Source organism: Phlebotomus papatasi, chromosome 3, assembly GCF_024763615.1.
Source record: "Phlebotomus papatasi isolate M1 chromosome 3, Ppap_2.1, whole genome shotgun sequence".
Lineage (NCBI taxonomy): Eukaryota > Metazoa > Arthropoda > Insecta > Diptera > Psychodidae > Phlebotomus > Phlebotomus papatasi.
The window spans coordinates 16,805,718-16,829,687 of record NC_077224.1 but is presented as its reverse complement, the minus strand read 5'-3'; the positions used below and the strand labels follow the sequence as shown (position 1 = coordinate 16,829,687).

General features: G+C 35.6%; 2 protein-coding genes across 2 annotated transcripts in view; one reads left to right on the top strand and one right to left on the bottom strand.

Moving 5' to 3' along the window:
• Nucleotides 1-23,970, top strand: part of LOC129807892 (max dimerization protein 1-like) — a 410,647-nt gene that overhangs the window by 258,497 nt on the left and 128,180 nt on the right. The gene's annotated exons all lie outside the window — the stretch shown is intronic.
• On the bottom strand, nt 5,187-8,215 carry LOC129807870 (phenoloxidase subunit 1-like). The gene is made up of 3 exons (XM_055857464.1): nt 7,118-8,215; nt 6,428-7,058; nt 5,187-5,644 (listed from the first exon to the last, which is right to left on the bottom strand). The coding sequence occupies exons 1-3, from the start codon at nt 8,123-8,125 to the stop codon at nt 5,250-5,252; spliced, it is 2,034 nt and encodes a 677-aa protein (XP_055713439.1). The 5' UTR covers nt 8,126-8,215; the 3' UTR covers nt 5,187-5,249.

Sequence of the window (23,970 nt, the reverse complement as noted above, 5' to 3'; positions counted from 1 at the left end):
ATCCAGAATCACCCCTTAAAAGTTTTTCTTTCAACACCACGCAAAATATTTCCAGAAAGCAAATAAGTCAATGGGAAATGCCGTCACATAAAAAAAATTGTATAGTCCTATTCTCTCCCTTATTTTTGTTGTTACGTTTTGTGAATTCTCAAGTGTTCAATTTTCATGATTAGAAGACATAAGTCACCGAAAAGGCACTAGAAAACTCACAGTGTGTGCGTGACAATTTTCTTTAAACACTATCAAGATGTTTAAAACATTTATTAACACATAAATGCATGACTTTTATCGCATTTAATTTATAGTTGAACTTTCTTCCTATATTTTTTGACTTTTATTACCACCCGGGGTTAGATTGGTATGAGATACATATTTCAGGTTATTATAACAACACGATTTCTTTTTCCTCTGTCCACCAAGAAAAAAGAAACACTTTAATTAAATGTTTGGATTTTTGGGGCATGTTCTTCCAACCAATTTTGTTTTATTTTTCGACCTTTTCATAATTACAGGGTTGCAGTGGTATAGTTATTTAGTAGAGGGATTAATAGGGTTGCATAATGGTGTTTCCTCTTTTTCTGAAATTATTTCTGAATTTTTCATTCCGAATAACTTACACATTGTACGTTATTTTGGGGAGTTACTTTGGAAATCTATGGAATATTTACCATGGGATGTTTTGGTCAAATGTGGTATATCGTTGAAAATGCTCAACATTTATAGTGGGAAAAGCTCATCTCACAGAGAGTCTCATCCTCACGTTTTGGCCCTTTTTTTTGGGGGGTGGATTTCCTAAAAGTGAACAAGTTAAAAATTTACTAGATCAACTTCCGTTTTTAAGTGCAATTTCATATACACAAACACTCGTGCATTTAATACATTGAACTTTTACGATGGGGCTTGGGAAAAACACTAGATGATGGGGCGGGGTAGGATGGGGGTGGTAGAGGGCTTTATACCAAAAGCATTTGGATTAAAACTCGTAAATTTGGTATGTGTGTGTGTGCTCTCTCCCAAGGTATTTCACATTCGCCTCTCAACCTCGTCACATTTTCACAATCCCTTAACTTTTCCAGGGTAGGAGGGAAGCTTCACCAGAGCTAGTTTGGAAACATATGGTGGTTTTTGGGGAAAACTTTGTAACTACAAATATAAAATTACCAAGTTTATAGATTTCCTTTTTTTTGCGACACCAAACACTTCCGCCAAAACGACTCAGGCACGTTCAAGTACCAGCAATGACAGACTTATGCTCTCTCTGTTTCTCTCTCTCTAACAATTGTAATTTTGAAAAGGAAATTTGATTCCTTGTGCTAGGACGAAGTGGAGGTACGTGATTGTGAATTGATGACTAAAGTGAGTTACCTCCTACCGGGCAGTTCTCTGAAAAGAAAGTGCTTCGAAAAGTATGTTAAAATGGTCGAGATTCAGAGGATTTGTTTTAAGATTTCATTGTAGTGCCTTCGTTTTTAATCTTCTCTCCACGTGGGTCTATCGCCGTCGTAGCGTTGATATACTCCATGGTAAAATCGTAAATCGTAAAGTCGTAATCTCACTGATATTATTAACCAGTCCCCCTTGGTCGCTTTAGTAGAGTGAAGTCATGCTTATTCATTGGCCTTAGTACTGAGAATCCAACTTAATTATAGGATATTTCAGTCGTTTTTTCCTAGAGGTTGGAATTGACAATAAGGCAGCGATGGCCATAATATTGAGTGGCTCTATAACGGATCTCTATTTTCCAACTTTCTAAAACTGGAATGATTTCCGCCAGCACAGCGTATACGTTTGGTAGGTTTCGATAGTAGAATTCTTTGTTACATAACTGGTTTCCCTACTTATTGAACTTGAGATACTTTTATATTTAAGTAACAGAATGATTGAGTATAGGGCTTTTGGTAGTTAGGAAGGCGCTATCCCTCTAGGGTTCTGACCTTCCATTCAGCTTTAAGGCTTTTTAACATTACGAGCCTATAGCCTTCAATTTAGAGTTACTCTTTAACAGTTAATCTCTGAGAAGGTACGAAGGCCTAGTAGTTTTAGATAATATACTTACAGACAATAGGTAATAGATAATTAAAGATTTTCCAGGATTGATCGTCATTATCCATCCAAACCTTCGTACCAGAGTTAGATGGGTTTAGATGGTTTGGTACTTCAACGTTGAAACGGAACCCAAATAGTCCGAAATACTTCTGGTTCATTCAGAATCAAGGGAAACGGAGGCATTAGAAAACACAGAGTAGTTGTTATCACTGTGATTTTTTAAATATTAAATATTAGACTTTGGAGGACGAGCCCTATTAGAATTCATAGATATTATAGAGATCTTTATCCACTTAAGAAATGGTCGGCACAAGCCCAAGTATTATAGACGTAAAAATCAGTGTTTACAACTGCCCTAGCTTCCCTTTATTGCAGTGTTGGTTAAAAAATTCAAACTTAATGCCACCGCTAATATGAGCCGTATAAAAGGTTTAGAAACCAGGTTAAAATTGTGCTTCTTGTGTTAAAACCAGGGGCCCATCAATACTAATAAAAAGTGAAGCTTTTTTTCACTTTTCCTTGTAAAAATTTTGCAGCTATTGCACCGCGACTTAAACAAATTTGCTCGTAGTTCTTGTATAATTTTGGCGAACATTATGAAATATGTATTTTTAGATAGCTTTTAATGCACTATTTCGAAATATATCAGACTGATAAGTCAATTCTCTTTAGGAAAAAATTGCCAGTAGTCTTCAGTGCCTCTATGAAAAAACGTATGGAAAAATGAAATGTCGAGAGGCCCCTGGTTAAAACTTCAAAATGTAGTAGGCCTGTTGACCTAGAGGAGTTGGTGACTCTGACGGGTTCTATAGTAACTAACTTCAGAGGGTACTATATCATCGATAAATGGAATTGTGAGCGTCCTTATGGATTATCCCGAAGGTGCATACGAATCCGTTCCTCAGTCGGCCTTCAACCGTGGAGCTGAGAGGTAGCTCTAATCGTGGCTCCCCGGGAATTAGCAATATGGCGTCTACTTCGGAAGGCTGGCAATAAAGGGCACTCCAGCTTGTTCCGGTGTGCGTCAGTAGCATATATTGCTACAAAATATGATTTCAAAATAAGAGTTTCCTCCTTATTCTTTAAGGTCCCTATTTTCGAATACCAAGACAGACGATCGAATTTGAAGAGTCTGAATTCTATTATCCAAATGTTCAAATATCTCCAAGAAACTCGAATTGTATGGAGTATGGAATTATTTAAGGTCAATCGCATGGATAAACTTTAGGTCAGAGAACGGTTTTACCCTTATGAAGTAGTTAAGTTTATTCAAACTTCATAATTATTCATTTATTCATATTTTTTTAGGAAACTACCTTACAAAGATTTGAGATACAAGCTAATACAAAACATAATTCTACTCATTCTAGTTCTGAGTATCATTTAAAGTTTATAATAACGGTTTAAGAAAAAATCTTTATCACAGACTTGGATAGCGCTTTCTACTACTCCTGCATCATATTCTTTGAACATGGGATGAACCTATAATTTTTTAAATGAAGTATTAAAGCATATTACTCCCTAATATAGATCTTACACTAAATTAATCCTTTGGCATCTGCAGTCTTCTTCACAGAACCTAAAAGATCTGATTGTTGTCATCATCTATTTCTACTTCAAAATATATTGGGATTCCTTTGTAAAGTTTAGAACTTTGGATCAAATTAAAGAAAAGACACTTATTGGTTCTCATATAGGGTCGAAGGAACACTTATTGGTACTTTAAGAAATCGTGTGATGACTTATTAGCACCCTATTCTCTATGATTTAGAACACAAACTTTGAGGAACTATCCTAGATAGAACAACCTACTTCTAGAATGTTTTCAAAGTGCTGGAACACTTCGCCACCTCTTTTAAGTCTTTTTATTTAGACTAATTTTCATCTGTCTAATAAAATCTTTTCTTTTTCTCTTTTCAGGTGAGTCTGAATTTTTGATCGATACCGATCGATTATCGTCTCGATACCGGTAGAGAGGTTTTGCACAAACTTGGTAACGTATCTTATTTATAGTTTTAAATACTTTACTAAAGGGGGAAACTTCCAAATTGTATTAAAGCCAATATTTTGCAGATTATACTTAGAATTTTATGTCTTTACTAAGAGCCTAAGCTTGGTATGAAGCGACCAACTTTTAGAGCAACCCTTTCATCACCAAAACTTATTATGTCTGTTTGTCCACTCATGGTGTCATTCGCCCCTTTCATTTGGGGGTTCTTATATTACCCAATAAGATACCACTTTTACGACAATCTCATGTCCTCTCCATGCACTTCCCCATCAACTTTAAATCCATATGGGTGAGTGTAAAAATCAATGATGAGGCTTTGACAGCTTCTTTTGTCCTCCCCTCAATCGCTTGAGATTGAATTTTGATTTCTTCATAAATTTTGAGTGCATCCTCGAGGAAAAGCGGATAAGATAAAGAACGACCGGATGGAAACGTGAATTGAAGGGAGAAACGTGCTAATTTGACGATGAAATTTATTGGATAAATCCCATGGTACACAAAGGACCATACCTCTACCCAAGTGCAGCACTTTGCTCGGGTTGTGCAAGAATGCCCTCTAACACACAAAAAAAGTAGAGAAAGAATGGAAAGAAAAGTGAAGAAAAATGTGAAAATATGTTTGTAGATATTTTTAGTCAGTCCTTTCGAGCTTTCTTTCGTTCTTATCGCAAACCCCCAACCAACCCACTCCTCTCGTATTCACACCATTTTTGTAGCATGTTTGGGGAGAAAGGGGTGAGCTAAATTCCGAGATTGTGCCGTCGAATAAATCGAATTATACAATCTCTCTTTGGTCGCTTCGGGAAAAGGCAGAAGTTGAGTGCGAGAGATGGATATAATAAATTGGGATAACAATAGCTAATACAAGAATAAAATTGGGAAGTTCAAGGGGGGTGAGAAAGTGGAAAAAATATGTGTACGAAGGCATTAACTAAGAATTTTCTATGTGAATCGATAAGGGTGATGCAAGAGCTTGTAAAATATGCTTAGACTAGTGGTATACGGCAATTTCTTCCAAGTATCTCTCAAGAGGGTTAGTTGAACGTGTGTGTGCCTTTATTATCCTGTTTTTTTTCTGAATGAAAAGGGTTGGTTGCATTGGATTAATTGGACAGACAAACTCAATATCTTTTCTGTTAAATCATCACGCTTTTAATTGCTTGAAATACATAAAGTTTCATCAAATGCTCCTTTACTGTTGGAAGGGTTTGGATGGGGTTCCTCCTGTTCGATCAACCGTTTGATCCATGAAACGAATCTTTACATCTTGAGTGCACATATTCTCAAAGAGGAAATCTTTGAGATAGAGCACATGGGAGGATGCTTTACGATCGAAGGGGAAGCCTAGATTTAATCCTACGCTATTTGGTTGGAAGTCCTCTTTGCTAACCATCACAAAGAGATCGCATTCAAATCCGGCGGTATTACCCTTTGGCACGAGAAGATTCTGTGGCCAGCCACGTCCTGTGCAGTTGGCATTCATGCTACCTGAACTGGTCTTGAAGGTATTGTTAATGATAAACTTCATGTAGTCTGCGATAACAGCCTCATTAGATCTGCGAATAATTGTATTCTTTCCGGGACGTACTGAAAAGAAATCCTTATTGAATATGGGTTGAATCATTTGGTTAGTTGATCGGTTAACATTGGATCGTAGAATCGAGTTCAAGGAGCTGAGTGATATCAGACTTTATGAACAAACTAAGATGACTTCAAGCACGGATTAGTTTTGATGATCAGTTTGAATAACATTGGTTATCCATACAGCCCGGGTATCGTAGGCTAATCTAGTAAACTTGGACGACTTGAAGTAATCCGGTCAGTTAGGATCATATTACGGTACCTGATCAGTTGCAGTGTCTTCACATCATCTGATCATCCAGGGTAGCTTCAGGTCATTTGATCAGTTCGGGTGACTTTAAGTTAACCGAACAGCCCGAGTTAGGCGAGTTAGTAAACCCAGACAATATGCCGCAATGCAGTCAGCTAGGTTTATATTACGGTATCTGATCAGTTCAGATGACCTCGACTTATCCAAACAGCCCGAATGGCGTTAGGTAGACTAGCAAACGCAGATGACACTAGATAATCCGGTCAGCTATTACTATTACGGTATCTAATCGGTTGCGGTGATTTCACATTACTCAATCAGCTACGGTAGCTTTAGGTCATCTGATCAGTTCCAAACAGCTCGAATGAAGTTAGGTCAACATATTAACCGACTAACCCGGACGATAATAAACTTAATTAGCAAGTTCTTAACAAGTCACCCGATCAACTTAGTTGATGTTAGACTTCCGCAAACTACAGAAGCTTATACTTAATAACCTCCCTGAACCCTACTCTACCTCATAAATAAGTAACACTTACGAGCAACCTTGAAGTAGTCCATTGAGACAAAGAAATCCCTCTGATCATTGAAGAAGAAACGGTTATTGTGCTCATCATACTTTGGTGCTAAGTATATAACGACGTATCCAACACAATCAGCTCCAGAATTTTCCACATCGATCTTGTAGCTGAATACTTTGTGTTGGAGATTTGTTGTTCTCACGTAAACTGGATTTTGTGGTGAAAAGTCCAATCCTCCACAGATATCATAATCACTCTTTTCCCAGAAAGTATGTAGCTCATTCTTAACAGGGGCTTCCTTCTCAGACAGAATGAAGGTCTCAACATGGTTAATTTTGACTCCAGGATAGCAAAGTTGAGCATGAGTGTAGGGTTTCAAGTATGATTTGTGGTGGTTGCAAATGTCAATGATTAGGGCGTACCACCGGTAGAATGCGGGATCTCTGCAAGCTGTGGCGGGATCAGCAATTACGCCAAATCCTTCCAGATTCCTACCATCGGGATCGTGGCAAAATCCAAGGAACAAATGACCCATGTTGGCTAGGTCTCCGTAGTAGTCTTGATTCGGAGATAGTAGGGATGACTGGATCATATTTCCGAGGCAGTCAATGCCGAGTTCGTTATTTAAATCAACTTTGGTGTTGTCGTGCTGATTTGAGAAATAAAAGTTATTTAATTAGGGTTAAAGGGATGGATTTGATTACTTACCGTAATAGCATATCCACGATCGCAAGCTTCTAGAATTCGATCCCTCCATCTGCTCAGTGCAGAAAGATCTACAACGAGGTAATCCTCTTCTCTGTCCAAATCACACAGGACGGTATCTTCAAATCTAGCTGGGTAGTTGCGACTGGCAATTGTGGTGTTTAGTTTTGGGAAGTATCCTTCCTTGACCGGTACATTGAAGTTATTGAGCCTCTTAACGCGATGCAGTCCATTGCAGAGTCTTTCAAAGTTGTACCTAGCTAGGATTTGCTGATGGATGTAGTAGAATACCTCACCACGACGCTTCTTGGCTACGACCCCAAAGGGTCCGGCAAATGGAAGGGTCAAATTGTAGGTGTGGTAGAAGAAATTGAGACCGATATCTTCACGGAAGTAGGCACAGCGTTGTTCAAAGTCAAATAGAGTTGCTGTGAAATTGGGTGGGATTTCTACAGGGACCCGATCTTCCTGGGGAACTAGTGTTAGGGCTTCCCGAGCGTTCATATGTAGTTTGCCATCGAAGAATTTTTCAGGAAAGATTGCTGGAGTTACGGGAAAGACGTAGTCTGAGGTTTCTTTACGATTGATCACGGTGGTGGTCAGTGCCCAATTGAAGAGGTAGGGGTTGACCCTTTCGTGGCAGTAGACAATAGTTGAGATTAGTTCATCAACTGTTGGACATGCCATGAACATTTCAGTGAGTTTGACCGCAATTTCTCGATGTACAGGGATGTAGATTGAGAAGATTTCATCATAAAGAATGGGTTTGGTGAATTCGAGATTAGGGACTTTGTTTAAGTCCTTAACCTCAATTACAATTGCATTCGGTTGAACTTTATGGTAGTGATTGAGCAATTCTTTTCCGTATTTGTAGTATTTTTCAGGGAGAAATTGTTCAGACACTTTGAATTGACACAATCGATCTCCAGAGATTTTCTTAGGAGTCAAGACAGTCTCCTTGGGTCGAGTATAGAGGGCATCGAGACACTGGAATAGGACACTCGATGACATGATTAGGGGAACTTTTATTCACTGTCACGAATCACTTTGCAAAACTGACTGATGAGAGATCCCAATTACCATGATACTTTTATACATCCCAACTTAATGGTAAATGAAGGGAAAAATAGAAACCACATGAGGAAAATCAAATGCAAAGCCACAAATCAAATTATCTCGGTTTCCCATTCATTTCTCAATATTACATTGTACAACAATTGTTGCAAATTGCATAAGTTCATTCATCTTATGCCTTATCTCCGAGTACATATGTCAACATGCATAGAAATTTTCTTATATGCTGACAAAAAAAAATAATAATAATTCTCGATAGAGCAAACACCCACGATGCGATTGAGAAGTATTTTCCTCTGTCGCTCTTGGAATTTTTATGATATGCTCTCAAATAGATAATAATATATATGAGGAAAAATTCAATAAGACTTGTCTTTTTTTTCAACCCTTCTCCTTTGCTTTTTCAACAACATCTTCTCTATCGTCCTCGCGTAAACCATAAATTGTGATAAAGTCACAAGAGCCACAATAGGAATTTTTATTGATACATTTCCATTCACTGGGAAAAATGTTTATCACTCCAAACAGTGTATTTATAGATTGTGTGCAATTACTCAATGAGGGAGTTTTTCATTGATGACACAGAGAGAGAGATCCACAATTTGAGACTTTTCCATCTTATTTCTCTATGGGAATATAAAAATCTTTTACAACAGAGTATTTCAGAGTATATACTCTTAATTTTTTTCTGGTTTCTTTGCCTTCTTCACCAATATTAGAGGAAGAATAAACCACTCAATTTTATTTCTCTGTTTTCCCAAGATTTATTCCTGTGATGGGATAATGAAATTTTTCTAGATATTTTTCTCAGCAATTTCCTGCTTACATTGATCACCACGTTTTATGGGTTGGATTATTAATTAAGATAAAATTGAGGGCACTCTTGTTGTATGGAAGTAAAATGGGTATTTTTGCACACGTGGACAGATACTAAAGAGATTGGATAGCCAACAAATTATCCAGTATCTGCACCATCGTGACATAAATAGGTAAAATAGGGGAAGTTGGGGAAGGTCATCTACTGCAAAAAAATGTCCAATCGTAATTACTGGTTCACAATAACTTGCACTTTGAACTATCTCCTTCTCTGTTTTCTACCGTTTTAAGAGAATATCAAGATGGGAAAATTACAAAAGTACTTTTTAAGTGTAGTTCCTTTTCATACCATGTTTTTTTTCTCATTTGTATTTACCGTTTGTACAGTAAAAATTTAATTTTGTGTGTCAGATCTGTGGTAGAGAAACACACTCTAGACACCTTAATCCTATACACACTTACGACTTATGCCGAGAGACGGCTTAACGTAATTACACTAAGTCCCGGCATTAAATCCTTCGGGATTATGCACCTGACGGAATTATGCACATACAATTATGCAAGTTTTACCTACCATTGGGAGTCAATTTATGAAATCATTTTTTAAATACGCCTGAATGTATACTATTCTATGACGCGAGAAATTTGAAGACACTATGTTTATTTTTCAGTATAAAACTTAATTTCTTTTATTAAGGTAAATTTTTTAATAGGTAATGGAACTGGTGTGATGAGTTGATTATAAAAATTCCGGTGATCACCAGTGAGAGTTTTCTTCACCGCAAGACTAAAACACATTTTTAATCTTGCCCAGAGCTTTTGGTCCGGATTTGGACCTTCTTCAGTGCCTATAAAGGATATTTTATTTCATTAACAATTATATTATATTTTAGTCGAGTGAGTGATTTTGAAATTGTCCAAAAAACGACCTTGTATATAATATAATTGTTAATGAAATAAAATATCCTTTATAGCCACTGAAGAAGGTCCATATCCGGACCAAAAGCTCTGGGCAAGATTAAAAAGGTGTTTTAGTCTTGCGGTGAAAAAAAAACTATCACTGGTGATCATCGGAATTTTTATAATCAAGTAATTTTTTTAAATATTCTAACCATTTATTGAAGAACTTAAAGTTTGTTAATGCATTTCTATGAAACAGTTGAATCTTTTTGTTTGAACTACTTTTACTCCGCGCGAAATTCGTTCACGTAGATGTTATTATCCTTCTCACACTGACAAAGTATTTCGTAAAATTTTGTTCGTAAATCTTTATGAATCCCTATTTGGTACTTATGAACTGTTCGTAAGTCGTATAAAACCCACAAAAAGTTCGTAAATATTTATAACTTCTTCACAAACTCTTCTTCTTCTTCTATAACTTCTTCACAAACTCAAAACCGACGTGAAAGTAATTTTATTAATGGGGGTCCGGAAATCGTCCGAAGTGGAAAATCAATCAGGGAAAATGAATCAAGTTTTTCTAGAGCTTTCGGCTCAGTCTCCAAGCCTTCATTAGTAGTCAAGTCTTAAATTTCTTATCTGAGTTTCGTTAAAAATGGTCAGACTTATTTGGACCGGGCATATGTAGAGAATGGTGATACGTCCTAACATCTGGACTGTTGAAAAAGATCAGTGCGAACAAAAAGACTGGCCCCCTGACATCACGAAAATCCCGAGAAGAAACAAAGGAAAATATAAAATTTGTTATTGCCTAGATTACTGAAAATTGTTAAATTAGAAAGGAAGTGCCTCCATTCTCTACATATGCAAGGTTCAAATAAGTCTGACCAAATTGAACGAAACTCAGAGAAGAACATGAAGACTTGACCGCTGATGAAGGCTCAGAGACTGAGCCGAAAGCTCTGGAAAAGTTGACGCATTTTCCCTCAGTGATTTTCCACTTCTGACGTTTTCCGGAACCCCATTGATAAAACTTTTTACAAAAATTGTTCGCAACACAGTCACTTGACGAGCATTTTGTGCTTGTTTTTAAAAACATTTGTTCTTAAATGTTTCTAAACCGTTGTCATTTGTTTATAGAGTTTTGCCGGACAAACAAAAATTTGCAAAGAAATGTACAATAAGATGTAAAAGAAAGCAATAAAATGAGAAAATGAGCAATAAAAAGAAATAAAATGTAAAAGAAATGTACTCCATTCTATCTTAACTCCCAAGTCCAAGTGGCCTTCGAAGTTGAAGCCACTTTCTCACATTCGCATACAGATTCGTATGCGAATTTTTTTACACTCGTGACCGTTACACGATATATGTCACGATTGAGGTGTGGCTTGCACACGAGACTTTGTGCCTTGTAAAGAAGGATAAATATTCTAGATTTTCATCTAAAAAGTTTTTCACAACTTGAAGTGTAAGCTGAGTTTGGAAGCAATTTATGAGTTGGCTTCAAACAGCCCCATATAAAAAAGACATTTAGTAAGGGGTTAGGTTGGACCAGTTGCAGTGAATGTGTATTTGTAGCGACAGATCTCTTCATGCCGAACTCGTTTCTGTACCAGCCTCACTTGTTTAGGCGGTTCATTGTCAATTCATTAGGCATCACTTTTTCATCCATTCACAGTCATAGAGACACTACTCTACTAACTGATCCATTGAGGCTCGTTTTTAATATACAAACTTTTGCACCCACATCAACACTATAAAATAAATGTTGATTTAATGTGCAATCATCCCTAAATTTATTCAACTCTTGATTGGTGGTATATTTTGTATTCTCATTTATCAACCACAAGCCCCAATCCAAAGGCATGAAAAAAACAAGAACTACCCCCCTGAAAGTACAAACATCGAACAACCCCAGCCAGAAAGATTATAATTATTGTTTCGTGTTGCTATTATCTGACATTAGGATGATTTATTTTTTAATTCACAGTACGATATCTCTACTATCCTTTTAGTTCCGTTTTTCGGGCTTTGTCTCTCACCCAGAAAAACCCACCCATCCCATTTTGATGTTCGAGGCCATACCAGAGTGAACACTTCACACACAAATATCCCGCACATGGCGATTTTTTGGGTGCTCACACGGGGTGTGAGGTGAATATGGTGGGTCATAAAAATGAGAAACGACTATCCAGCCACCCCGAAAAAAAGCTCCCACCGATGGTTAGTACTTTGTTGGGGGAATGGGGAGGACAGAGAAGCTCATGCTCAATATATATTCACATCCATATCAATGTAATGTCGGTTAAATAAACTCCCTAAAGTTAGCTCTTGTGTGTAACACACTCACACAATGTTTTATATATATATATGTATTTAGTTTTGCACCACCAAAAGAGATATATTCAGAAGCTCAACATTTTCCCGGGGTATCATCCGGTGCGAGAAAGATTTCCTGCCTTCTCCCCCTATTTTTTTTTCCTGGAAAAACCTCCAACTGACCCCATCATGCTGGGTGGTTATAATTCATTGCAAAAACACACATATCATCATTTTATGCACTTGAAGCAATAAATATGAGGAATTATCAGAAAGTTGGAAAGGGAGTGAAAACATAAAGAGAGAGAGAGAGGGTTAGATAATGTTTTCTTCACCGCCAATCCCCAATTTTTCCAACCACACATTTTCACCATGTTAACTCCTAAATCTGCAAAGTTTATCTCTGTGCTTTTCCTTGAGGAAATTTCCCTCAATTTATTTTCCTATTGAGAAATTCTATAGACAATTAAAATTAAATTATTCTACTGATTTTATTTCTATTTTCGAGCAGAGTAAAGTAGGACTGGATAATTTGGAATCATGTCTAATTTGGATCTTTGAGATTTCCTTTAGGCGGCAAAAGGAAGTAAAACAACAAAGACGTATCTTCGAATGTAAATTTTTGTACTTCTTTGTGGTTTTCTTCTTATCTTTGACCATCTGAAACAATGAGAAAATCTCAAAATTCCAAATTGGACATGATTCCGAATTATTCCATCTTACCCTATAGTAGACTAATTCGGAACATGCTCCAAATAAGTACGAATTTAATTAAAACTGACTAGTAGGAGGAAGTGGGGCACCTTTGAAATTAGGATTTTTCGTCTATGTTTAAGTGAAACTGAGCCATATCATAATGTAATTTAACATCTCAATCTGTGTTTGTGCAGCTAAATTATATCACGATAAGGCTCAATTTTATTCAAAAATATGCTAAAAATACCAATTTCAAAGCTGCTCCACTTTCAATGCCCCACTTCCCTTTATGAATGGTTCTTTGATTTATCTGAATCGGATAATAAAATTTTAAGATTTTATAAAACTGTCAGTAAAAATGACATTTTAACCGAATGTCTAAAAATCCCGATCCAGTAAGCCAAAATCCCGAAAAATCAAAATCCCGAAAACCAAAATCCCGAACGCCAAAATACCAAAACTGCCAAAATCCCGAGAGTCAAAATCCTAAATTCTTAAGTGTAGTACCTACTCCCAGGATTGCATCTGCGCTTGTTCAAAGCAAAAGGATATTTTCTTTTCGTACAGAAGTAGATCTTGAAAAATTCGAAAATCTATTTGAAGATCCAAAAAAGAGGCTTTCTGACTTCTTAATACTTTCGCAAGGTGGCGGAAGTTACATCATGCTCAAATTTCGAAGTGCTCAAGTGTCAAAATGTAACGGTCTTCACATTGTTGTGAGGAAAAAAACTGAACAACGACGCTTATTGTTCTCGTCCCATTATTTAATCACTCCATAATCACTAAGTAACTCCTTTGCCAGCTTTTTAGTGTGATATTTGATAAATTTTCCCAATTTTGTTCGAAAATTTAGTATGAAAATTCGAAATTGAATTTGAATTCTTCGAACTTCAACGACATTTTGTGCAAATAGAGTTCCATTTACCTTTTATCCAAGACACTATTGGAGAATCAAAATCTACTTCTGTTTGGGCTCTTTGTGTATTTTAAGAAATTATTCTACAAATTTTTCTCCGTATAAGTACGTCCTTTTCAGGATTTTGATTGTCGTGGTTTTAGCTTTTTGGAATTTTGGGTTTTCGGTGTTTATCCTGTTCCGAAACAAAATGAAAATGAGGAATTCTAAACGTTCCAAAATTGCAAAATATTTTTAGTAAAGGGAAAATTAAGAAGTTATTAAAAGAGAGTAGTACATCCATAAAAACCATCAAATGATGTTACATTGAACGTCGTCGAATGCTACTCCGACTTCCTCTTCGTGCGCTCAGAATTTGTTTTGGGACATGTGGGACAGTTTGAATCCAATTCAGTTCGATAGGGGGAAGTGGGATACCTTTTAAATCGGGAATTTCATCTAGTTTTAAATTAAATTCAGCCTTATCGTGATATAATTTAGCTGCACAAACAGATTGAGAAGCTAAATTACATTATGATATGGGTCAGTTCCACTTAAACGTAGGAGAAAAATCCAAATTTCAAAAGTGCCCCACTTCCCCCTACATTGCACCGATGGCAATGTGGCCTCAAAGTTTTGAACTATTTAAAATGATTTTTTTATTTTTGGGACACTGGTGTGCCAATGCTCTTCAAAGAGTTAACACATTTTTACAATAGTAATATAAAGAATAAAATATTTCTTGAGAGTAACACCTCACTATTTTTTCAGAATTTTTATAATGCTTTATAAGTCAAGTGATAATTTTAATCCTTCAAAATATTCTCTAAAAATCCAAATATGTGCTTATAAAACACTCAGAAAAGATATTCAGCTGGAATTGGATGTGATCCAAAAATAGCAAAACCACAGAAAAGCTCTCAAAACTGTAGATTTTTGTTTTTTTTTTTGTAATCCAATGTGTTCAAGCGATACAGTCAAGAGGAACTTTACCCATTTTTCTCGCTAAAATATGAAATAGAGACAAGTATCATAAAATTTAATTAATATTTGTCGAGAGAAAGCGGGAAAGGGTTTGGAAATGCAGAAAAAAAAAGAATAAGCAATGGATGTAATTTGCGATAATGCTGTAAATGGGAAAAATGCCTCTATCATCCACATATTAGACAAATGTTAATTTTGTGCTAAAAGTCACATGCAAATATATGAATATTGTGTATTGTTATGTCTAAATACTATAAAGGCCCATGTCTACCATGCCGAAGTGGGAGAAGGGGGGCGGGGGTTGAAAAGCACCAGACAAAATGAAAATGTTATTATCCTTCGTCGTCTGGAATGCCAAAGAAACAAAAAGCTTCTCTATATGGGAAATGTGTGTGAAAGAACTTTTGTTGGCTTGTATATGCCAGGGCTGGTGGCACAAAACATTATACAAAAGGTCATCATTTCAGCAGGAAAACTCTATCATATTGTTCAAGTTCTCCTGAGTACAATAAAGGGTCGTTAATAGTGTGTGAGCTTAGGTGCTGTTACGGAGCTACAGACCATTTTCCTTTTTTTCTTTTTTTAAGGCTCTTATCAATTATTTAAAAGCTACTGAAATTTCTATTTTTTTTTCGTTTCGTCTTTTGTCAAAATCTCTGGAAGATATTAAACAGGGTAGTTGTATGGCTTATGGGTATATTAAGTGTGTAATTGCCAATTGACTTTTTGTAAAACTTCCGTGAAAATTGTCTATTCAATGTAAAAAATGCAATTGGCTAAGAACACTTTCATGAATGTTCAATCTTGCCGAGTTTCCTCATTGAAAGTCTCAGAAATAAAAATTAAGAACAGCTGACAGCGCTCCTTACGAGAATTTTTTGCCGTTCGTGGCGCTGGTGGCTCCGAAGAGAAGCTTTTCAATGTCAGTAATAAAAATAATAACGACAATGCTAATTATTCTGGCATAACTTTTCATAGATGAACTATACGCCTTCTTAAAGAGAGATCGTGAAATGAAATAAATTATGAACTGTTATCAGCGCCACTCGTGGGAGTTTCCTACTGCCGGAGGTTTTAGTGATTTAGAGGAAAGGCTTTTCAATGGCAGTAATTAAAATAATAACTACAATAGTAATTATTCTGGCGTAACATTTCAAAGCTGAACTACATCTTCTCAAGGAGAAATTGTAGAATAAAGTAAATTGTGAACAGTTATCAGCGCCCCTTGCGGGAGTTTTCTGCCGCCGGTGGCGCTGTTAGTTCAGAGGGAAAGAATCTCCCTTCAATATCAAAGAACTCCCATGAATTTTATTCTTTTCATTTCTCTGTGAAAATATTTAAGTGTTATTCTTTGAAGAAATTTTCTCGTTAAAAATTAATGATTTCTTCAAAATTACCATAAATATACGGGGCTATAAGTAATTCCACCACTTCCACCACCCTATTTATATATATATTTTTATGAATAAAAATGCAGACACAAAAGCTTCATTTTACTATTACTTCCCAAGAGCAATTACACAGTGCATTTGCTCATATTGGAGAAATGATTTGGAAAAATGACGATTTTGTGCTTTTCTTCTTTACATCTTAGGGAGAAAATTCTTCCTCTTTTGTTATATGCAGAATCATAGATTATTCCTATTTACAGAAGGGACTTTCTTTCTTTCTCTCCTCCTCTGGGTAAATTGTAATGGGCACAAAGGGAAGACAAAATGTAAAATCTTATGTATTACTTTCTCACCAAAAATTTACTATATAGAGGAATTGTCTGTTGTTTCCATGGCTTTTTGCAGAGCTCACAAAAGAAATGTCACAAGACAAAAGATGATGAAAAGCTTTGATCACTTTGAGGGCTTTTTTCTTCTTATGCTCTCTGTGGGTATATTCCTTTTTCTTGTTTTGCCTTTATCACTCCTGCTGATTTTTCTCAATAATTTATGCTGATGATGAGTAAGATTTTTTGTTTTGCTTTTCTTTTCAACCGCATCACAAATCTCAGGAATTTTCCCTAGAGAATTTTGATTTTTCTACAGGGAGTATTCAATTAGTGAAGAATTTTGCTATTCCGTGAAAATGTGGTGTAATGGTGCTATTCCAATGAAAAATGATCATGTATTTTTTAGGACTTTACTGTTGTCAAGTGTTTCTGCATTATCGACTGTTCTTTGTGTTGGTACCTGTTACGACTGTTTGGTGGGTTTATGGCGAGGACTGGAAAAAGCAGTCGTGACAGAAACTAACATAAAAGAAAAGTCGATAATGCAGAAGCACTTGAGAACAGCAAAGTGCTAAAAAAAAGCATGTTCATATGTCATTGGACTAGCACAATAATTCAAGAAAATTTGGTATAAAATTAGTTTAGTACGTGTATGTACTAAATTGTAATCTTCATTTCCATTAGAATTTTCATCACATTAATGTAATTGCTGTCTAATTCATTACACTTGATATTCTATATTTTCTTGCCAAATGAATAAATTGCAAGTGACAGAGTATAAAAGGAAAATCTCAATCCCCAAAGATTATTCTACGTGTTCAAGAGTTTCAATTTCATACCATGTACCTCTCCTTTTTTTCCTCGTGAAGAAGAGAATGTTCTCATGAAAAAAATTGATAAAGTAAAACATAGTTTTATTTTTCATCCATTCCACAGATTTTCCTGAAGGCTTGTTTTATTTTCTAAATTGTGAAGAAATATGTTCAATAAAATTATTATTTGGTTTATGGGAGGAAAATTGCAATGGGAGATAGAGAAGAAAAAAGATTCTTCATCGAAGATATAGCTTTCATTCTCATTTCGCAATTGTGTTCAATAGTTCGAGAAAAAGTATTCATTTCATCAGTCATTGTCATATCTTTTCAATATAACTCTGTGCTTCTTATTCGTTTCGGATATGTAATATGTATCTTTTTCCTTTTTTTTGGATCGCTTTTCTGCGGGATAAGAAAATGAAGGAAAATTTTGCTTGACTGAATCATTTTCCTTTGAATTGCTCAACTTTTATTTATTTTTTCGGCCTGAGAAATTACAAAAAAAACTGAATCTGAGGATAAGGCAATCGATAAGGTTTTGCGTGTGACACGTGGATTTTTTTTTTCATGGGGATACAGAGAAAATGACACTGCGGTGTAATACCTGGCTGAAAATTGAATTTTTATAGAAACGACGTGGTTTTTTTTAAGAGGTGGTGGATGTGAAATTGAAAATCTACGCCAATGTTGAGAAAATGAAATTTTTCATATAAGTTATACGCTCTTGTGAAATGATGTCAGTATTTTCAGCAAAAAGTAAAGCATCATAAAGTTAAAGGAGAACGGTCATGCTGTTTAAAGGTGCTGATGGTGTTTGAAGAATTGAGAATTCCCTGCAGTGCTTTTTTTCAAATTGTTTTTATTAAACTCATAATTTTCTTTTATATTTCTAAGTTATGGAAGTAACCACATTATTCATCTCTCGTAGAATACCCACTTAGATGAGTAAAATTAAAATAAAACAATCCATAAATGAAACGAGGAGAGGAGCTATTCAACATGGGAGTCACTGAATTTAAATTCTTTACATTAAATCGTTATAAATACCTTTTATTTGCAAAGTGTAACTATCCAAGAAGATAATTTACCACTTATAATTAAAATCAAGAAAGAGAGTGAAGGAAAATATTATCAAAATTGATGCTATGTCAAACTTTCCATACGTCACTTCAAGCAAAAACTATGTATGACCTTTTGCGAAGCGAGGAAAGGTCAACAAAATGAATCTATCTCTGTGAAGTTGTATTTCCCAAGTAATCCAAACCAAAAATCTGTTTGCTCGATCGTACCAAGACTGATTCCCCTGTCCGCCAATATACTCTGCAGTCCTGTTCTAGTAAGGGGAAATAATGAGTAACTTTTAAAAAGAGATTTTTGCAAAGTTAATAGAAGAATCGACTTCTACAATTGTAGGACTAATGGCGTCTACACTGAGAAAAATCCGAAAAAGTTAAAATAACATTCCGGAAATGTTTATCTTACCCTGCAATATTGATCCGAAATCGGTGTAAATATTATGCTTTTTAGGCGTATTAAGGGTTAAAGTTACCCTTTTTCATGTTAATTTTACCCTTAAAAAATGTATAAAATTAACATTAAAAATGTTGATATTTTTTTACACATAAAAAGTGTTAAAGTTATGAGAAAAAAAGTTAATCGCATCACCATGTTTTTCTCAGTGTACACACTAGAAGAAATTTTCGTCAAAAAAATGGCCTTTAAAAAAATTTGATGTTTCTGCCAACAATAATAAGGGAAATTTTAAATAAATAGCTCGTTCAAGCCAAATACAGAGCCATTTGCCTCTTCAAACCAACTCTGTTTCTTTTGTTTTCGCCTTCCTGAGTGAGGCCTGTATTGGTAAGTCGGCGACAGACGCTACCAACTAACAGATTAAAAATAATATGTCTATCAATGATTCATAAATCGCTCAAAATTGACTTGATTTTCGGACAAAAATTGCTTATCAGTTGAGGAGCTCAGAGCAATAAAACGCTATTTTAATAGGGAAATGCATACGACTTATAGTCTTTTTTGCTCCGAACGCCTCAGTTCATAATCAGTTCATTACCGGTTCAGAACCGATTGGAACAATTTGAAACATATCTGAAATTCGAAGGCCTTTCCAACGAGCCCAAATATGATAGCATTCAATAGAGAATTTCGCTCTCTAGAGCCTTCTAAACCTGTGACCTTGAAAACCGTTATTGAGACTGATTCAACGAGAATTTCGTATATTGACGAAATTTCCGCCTAGTTAACCTCTAAAACATATCCGAAAATTCAAAAAAAAATCGCTAGACGCGTTTTCGAGCAATCCCAATGGTCTGAAATGGAATGACAAATTATCCGAATCATTAGAAGTACATTCATCAATAACGCAAGTTGAAACCAGTGATTTGATTTATGGTTCCAGAAATTATTAAGACAACTAAAGTATAAAGTATACGTTGACGTTTAACAATTGTTTTAGACTTCAAATTCGTGTTCCACTTGCTCAAAAATGAGATTTTCTGTACCGAATTCTCAAAAGAATGTTGGGATAGGTTCCAATAATTGGGATAGTGTAATTAGATATGGGTATTATCCTTCCCATTCAGGTATTCATGGCAATATCAGTGCCGTCTTTTTGGCTAGTGCGGTTTGTTTGAAGGATTTTATAAATCCCCTCTATCTGTTCTGGGAATTTCAAGTCAGTTTTTTAAGGATGAGGTAGCCTATCGATTGCATGTTGACTAACAAAAGTTTTGGACAGACTGCCAAGGCTGTAGGCAAACTAAGTCTCTGGTTGGGGAAAGGGTCTTTTTCTGGAAACCAGCAAGTTTGCTAGTACTAGACGGAATTGATTAGAGGAATATGGTGGATATTCTTTCGGATTACTTTCTAAACTTCCTTCAGCAAGAATAGGGACTTTGTAGAGGCTGCGGTGTTGTTCTAGATCAGAGGCGTGCAAGAACCGTGGAAACCGAATAAACGTCAAATGAAACATGTACGTCAATGGTCAAAACGCTACTAGGACAAATTTATTTTGCCGTTTATTCGGTTTCAACGGTTTTTGCACACCTCTGTTCTAAATAATGTAGAACACTTCATTAGGAAGTCCCCAGCACTGCAAATGTGTAGGAACTAGCTTCTTAAGAAATGATTTGTGGTCAAGGTAGTGTAGTAGAACTGTAGAGTCTAGAGGAGTTGGAAGGAGAAAACCCGTCCTGGCGAAGACTCTTCTAAGCCAAAGGTACCAATCACTGTTCAGCTGGAATGGTAACTCTGAGGGGTGCTATAACGTAGGCTAACTTCAAGTTACAAAATTTCTATAGTTCCGCTAGATGGGGTTGTGAGTGCTAGACGAGTTATTCTGAAGACACAATCGAATCGGCTCCTTAGTCGGTCCTCACCAGTGAAGCAAGGAGGACGCTGGATTCGTGGCTTTCTTGGAGTGGGCAATGGGGCTCAATCTCCGGGAGACTAGCGATAAAAGGTGCTTCAGCATGTTCTGGTGTAGGGCCTGTAGCATTCGCGCTACAGTGGATTCTTGGGTTTATTCAAGAGAATGACTGGCTTTAAAGCCAAAAACTGCGTATATAAAAGCCTGCTGTTATTCAATCTAATCTAATCCTTGAATACCAAACTTGACAGGCTCAGTATTTTCGAGGATCAGTCTCAGTATTTTAAGTCTCTAAATCAGTTTTTACCAGTTCTAAAGCGGTACAAAATCATCGATTTCGTACCTGTAAGCATATATGCTATAAGTATAGAATCAAATACTTTAGGGGCATAGAATCTAATTCACAAGTTCAATTATTCTTCTATTATTTTGTGCAATTTTCAAAGCTGTAATATAACATTTTCTCGTTAATATTGGTCGATTACCCTATTTGCAATATATTTTCCATTCGCCAAGAAATTTAACGATAACTTTCCCTCGAATCAAGCCCAGCAAATTCAACACAGAAATTAATCCAAAAGTTATATACATAATTTTGGGTGAATTTTCGAGAGAAGGATTAATAGTCTGTCAACTTTATATCGAGGAGTTAGATTCACCCTCTCATATACTCAAGCAATAATAACTATTTTGGTGTAACAATGTTTCGTACAATATTCCCTGGTTAGTTCGTCTTGATTAATTTCCTCGGGAAATTTCAAATGGTGCTCCCATTTCCGCCCAATATACCTATATATAGAAGCATTTTGATGGTTGTATGTGAAAAGGGAAAAAGGACCACAATACACACGTCCCCGGAAACAGAAAATTCTCATCCCATTTTCACCATCACCTCACTTTATAATGTAATATTGTTGAGCGTTTATTGCATTTTATATTGAATTTTATTCTAAAGCCAAGGGTGAGGTCGGTTTAGGAGTAAATTGAGATCTATGGGAGAAATTGTTGAGTTGTATCAAGGTGACTCGTTTTGTTCAGAACAGCAAATTTCCACACTTTTGGAAAATATGGGAAAATTTATGGGATTTCTTAATGGATTATCGTGATTTTTTTCTAGACACCAAGACAATATTATTAAATCACATATCTATTTTTTTTATTTTTTCATTTATATTGCCAAAAAATCTTTGCGTGCCTTAGTTTCCCAAAATATAAATCAATGAAAATGTTCTGTGTATTTATTTACCGTAAATTTCATGTTGATTTTCCACTATGAGAAAATAATTCAATTTTTCGATAGCTTAAGAAAATAAATCACTCTCAATTTTGGCTGGGGAATTAATTGAAATAAATTACGGGTTAGCAAAGTGGTGGAAGTTTTCCAATAATCCTAAGACAAACAATCAGCATGAGTTGGAGTATTAAACTAACATACTGCAGACACTATACCAATACAACATAATTTTCCTGAATTTGATGCAAATTAATTAGAAAGTTCTATTTTCAGCTCAAATTTATGAGAGAGAGAGTGAGAAAAAGTAGAATTTCGTAAAAGTCCTTTAACTAGCAAACCTTCGTAAAATTGGGGTAGGGAAAATTCAGAAGGGAAAGCCATGTTGCACAGTTAGTAGAGAGAGAGAGGAAATGGAAAATCCCAAGGAAGGAAATACGATAAAGAAAAAGATGACGAATTGTACCGAAGCAGAAATATTTCATATCAACTCATGGAATTTTTCATGAATTTTCCTTTTTCACATGCCCAAAATGAGGAAAGATTTAGTGGAGTGAAAAAGGGTTGAGTTTCGTCCTAACGAAATAATATTATCTACAGCTTTTCTGACGCATTCCCCAAAGAATTTTGATAGGTTATCTTGACGTTTATTATTATGTCATCATTTTTAGGTTTATCCTTTTTGTACAGTGGCTTACAGAAATACTCTATTTTTAGCGATATTTTAGGGAAAGAAGTGACATTGAGGCTTTAACCTTAATCTCTATGACAGTTGTATGTCAAAATGTGACAGATGAACTGTCAAAATTAATCAAGTTTTGACTACTGCAATACTAAATAAATGTTGCTTACAGGTGATTATCAATTTAGTGAAGTAAGGGAAGCTTATTGGTATGACTCAGCTTTTAAAATATTTGCTATAGTTAGATATAAAATTTTGGCAAGGTTAAATTCATGGAAATTTAAGGTTTAAATACTTTGTTGAAGTTTGATTTCCATTATCGGTTTGAAATATTTCTCAAAAAATTAGAACAAATTAAATTAAATTCTGCTAAATTGGAAGGAGATACTATATAATAGCAAAAATACCATTTAATTTAAGGTGACATTGAAATAGGCGTGACATTAAGTGTTACCACTACCTTAACGTTTAAACTCTTTAATTTGACAGAAGAAAATCATTTATCGAGAGAGGAGTTGTAGAAAAATTAATACACCATTGCATTGGTATTCCTTTTAATTCACTTTGTTAAATTCATTGACATTTGAGGAAGCTTACATTTACACTGAAGTGTAAACTTCAATACCTGACAACTGAACTGTCAATTAATTGTTTGCTCTTCAGTATAAAACACATTTGTCGTTGGCAATAAACGAAACATAATCTACGTTATTACTTCTCAGTTATTTAGCATTAACAGATAAATGTCAAAAATTGAAAAATGAAATACTACACAGTAAAAAAAATTACAAGGATAAATCGTTGGTTTGCTTTTTTACTACGCGTAAATTTTCAGTGTGCAATTTAAATTTCATGTAATGGTAAACTGTGTAATCAACTGCGAATGATTACACAGATATGTACATTTTGTAACATATAATATTTCGTGTAAAATTACACAGCTTCCAGACAAAATGTGTACAAATTACACAAATGTGTATCAGTATACACGCAATTACATGTTTATGTAAAATTTACAATAAAAATCATGGTAAAATAGCCACAACTTTTTTACTGTGTAGAATTGGTAAGATAACAATAAAAGAATAGAAAATGTTCCGTTTGCCTCATACAATTGTAGCACTAATGGTACAGGCCCCACACCAGAACATGTTGAAGCACTCCTCATCGCTAGTCTCCCGGGATTTAGCCCAATTGCCCATTCCAAGAAGGCCACGAATCCAGCGTCCTCCTTGCTTCACTGGTGAAGACCGACTGCGGGAGGAGCCTATTCGATTGTGCCTTCGGAATAACTCGTCGAACATTCAGAATCCCATCTAGCGGAACTATAGCGATATCG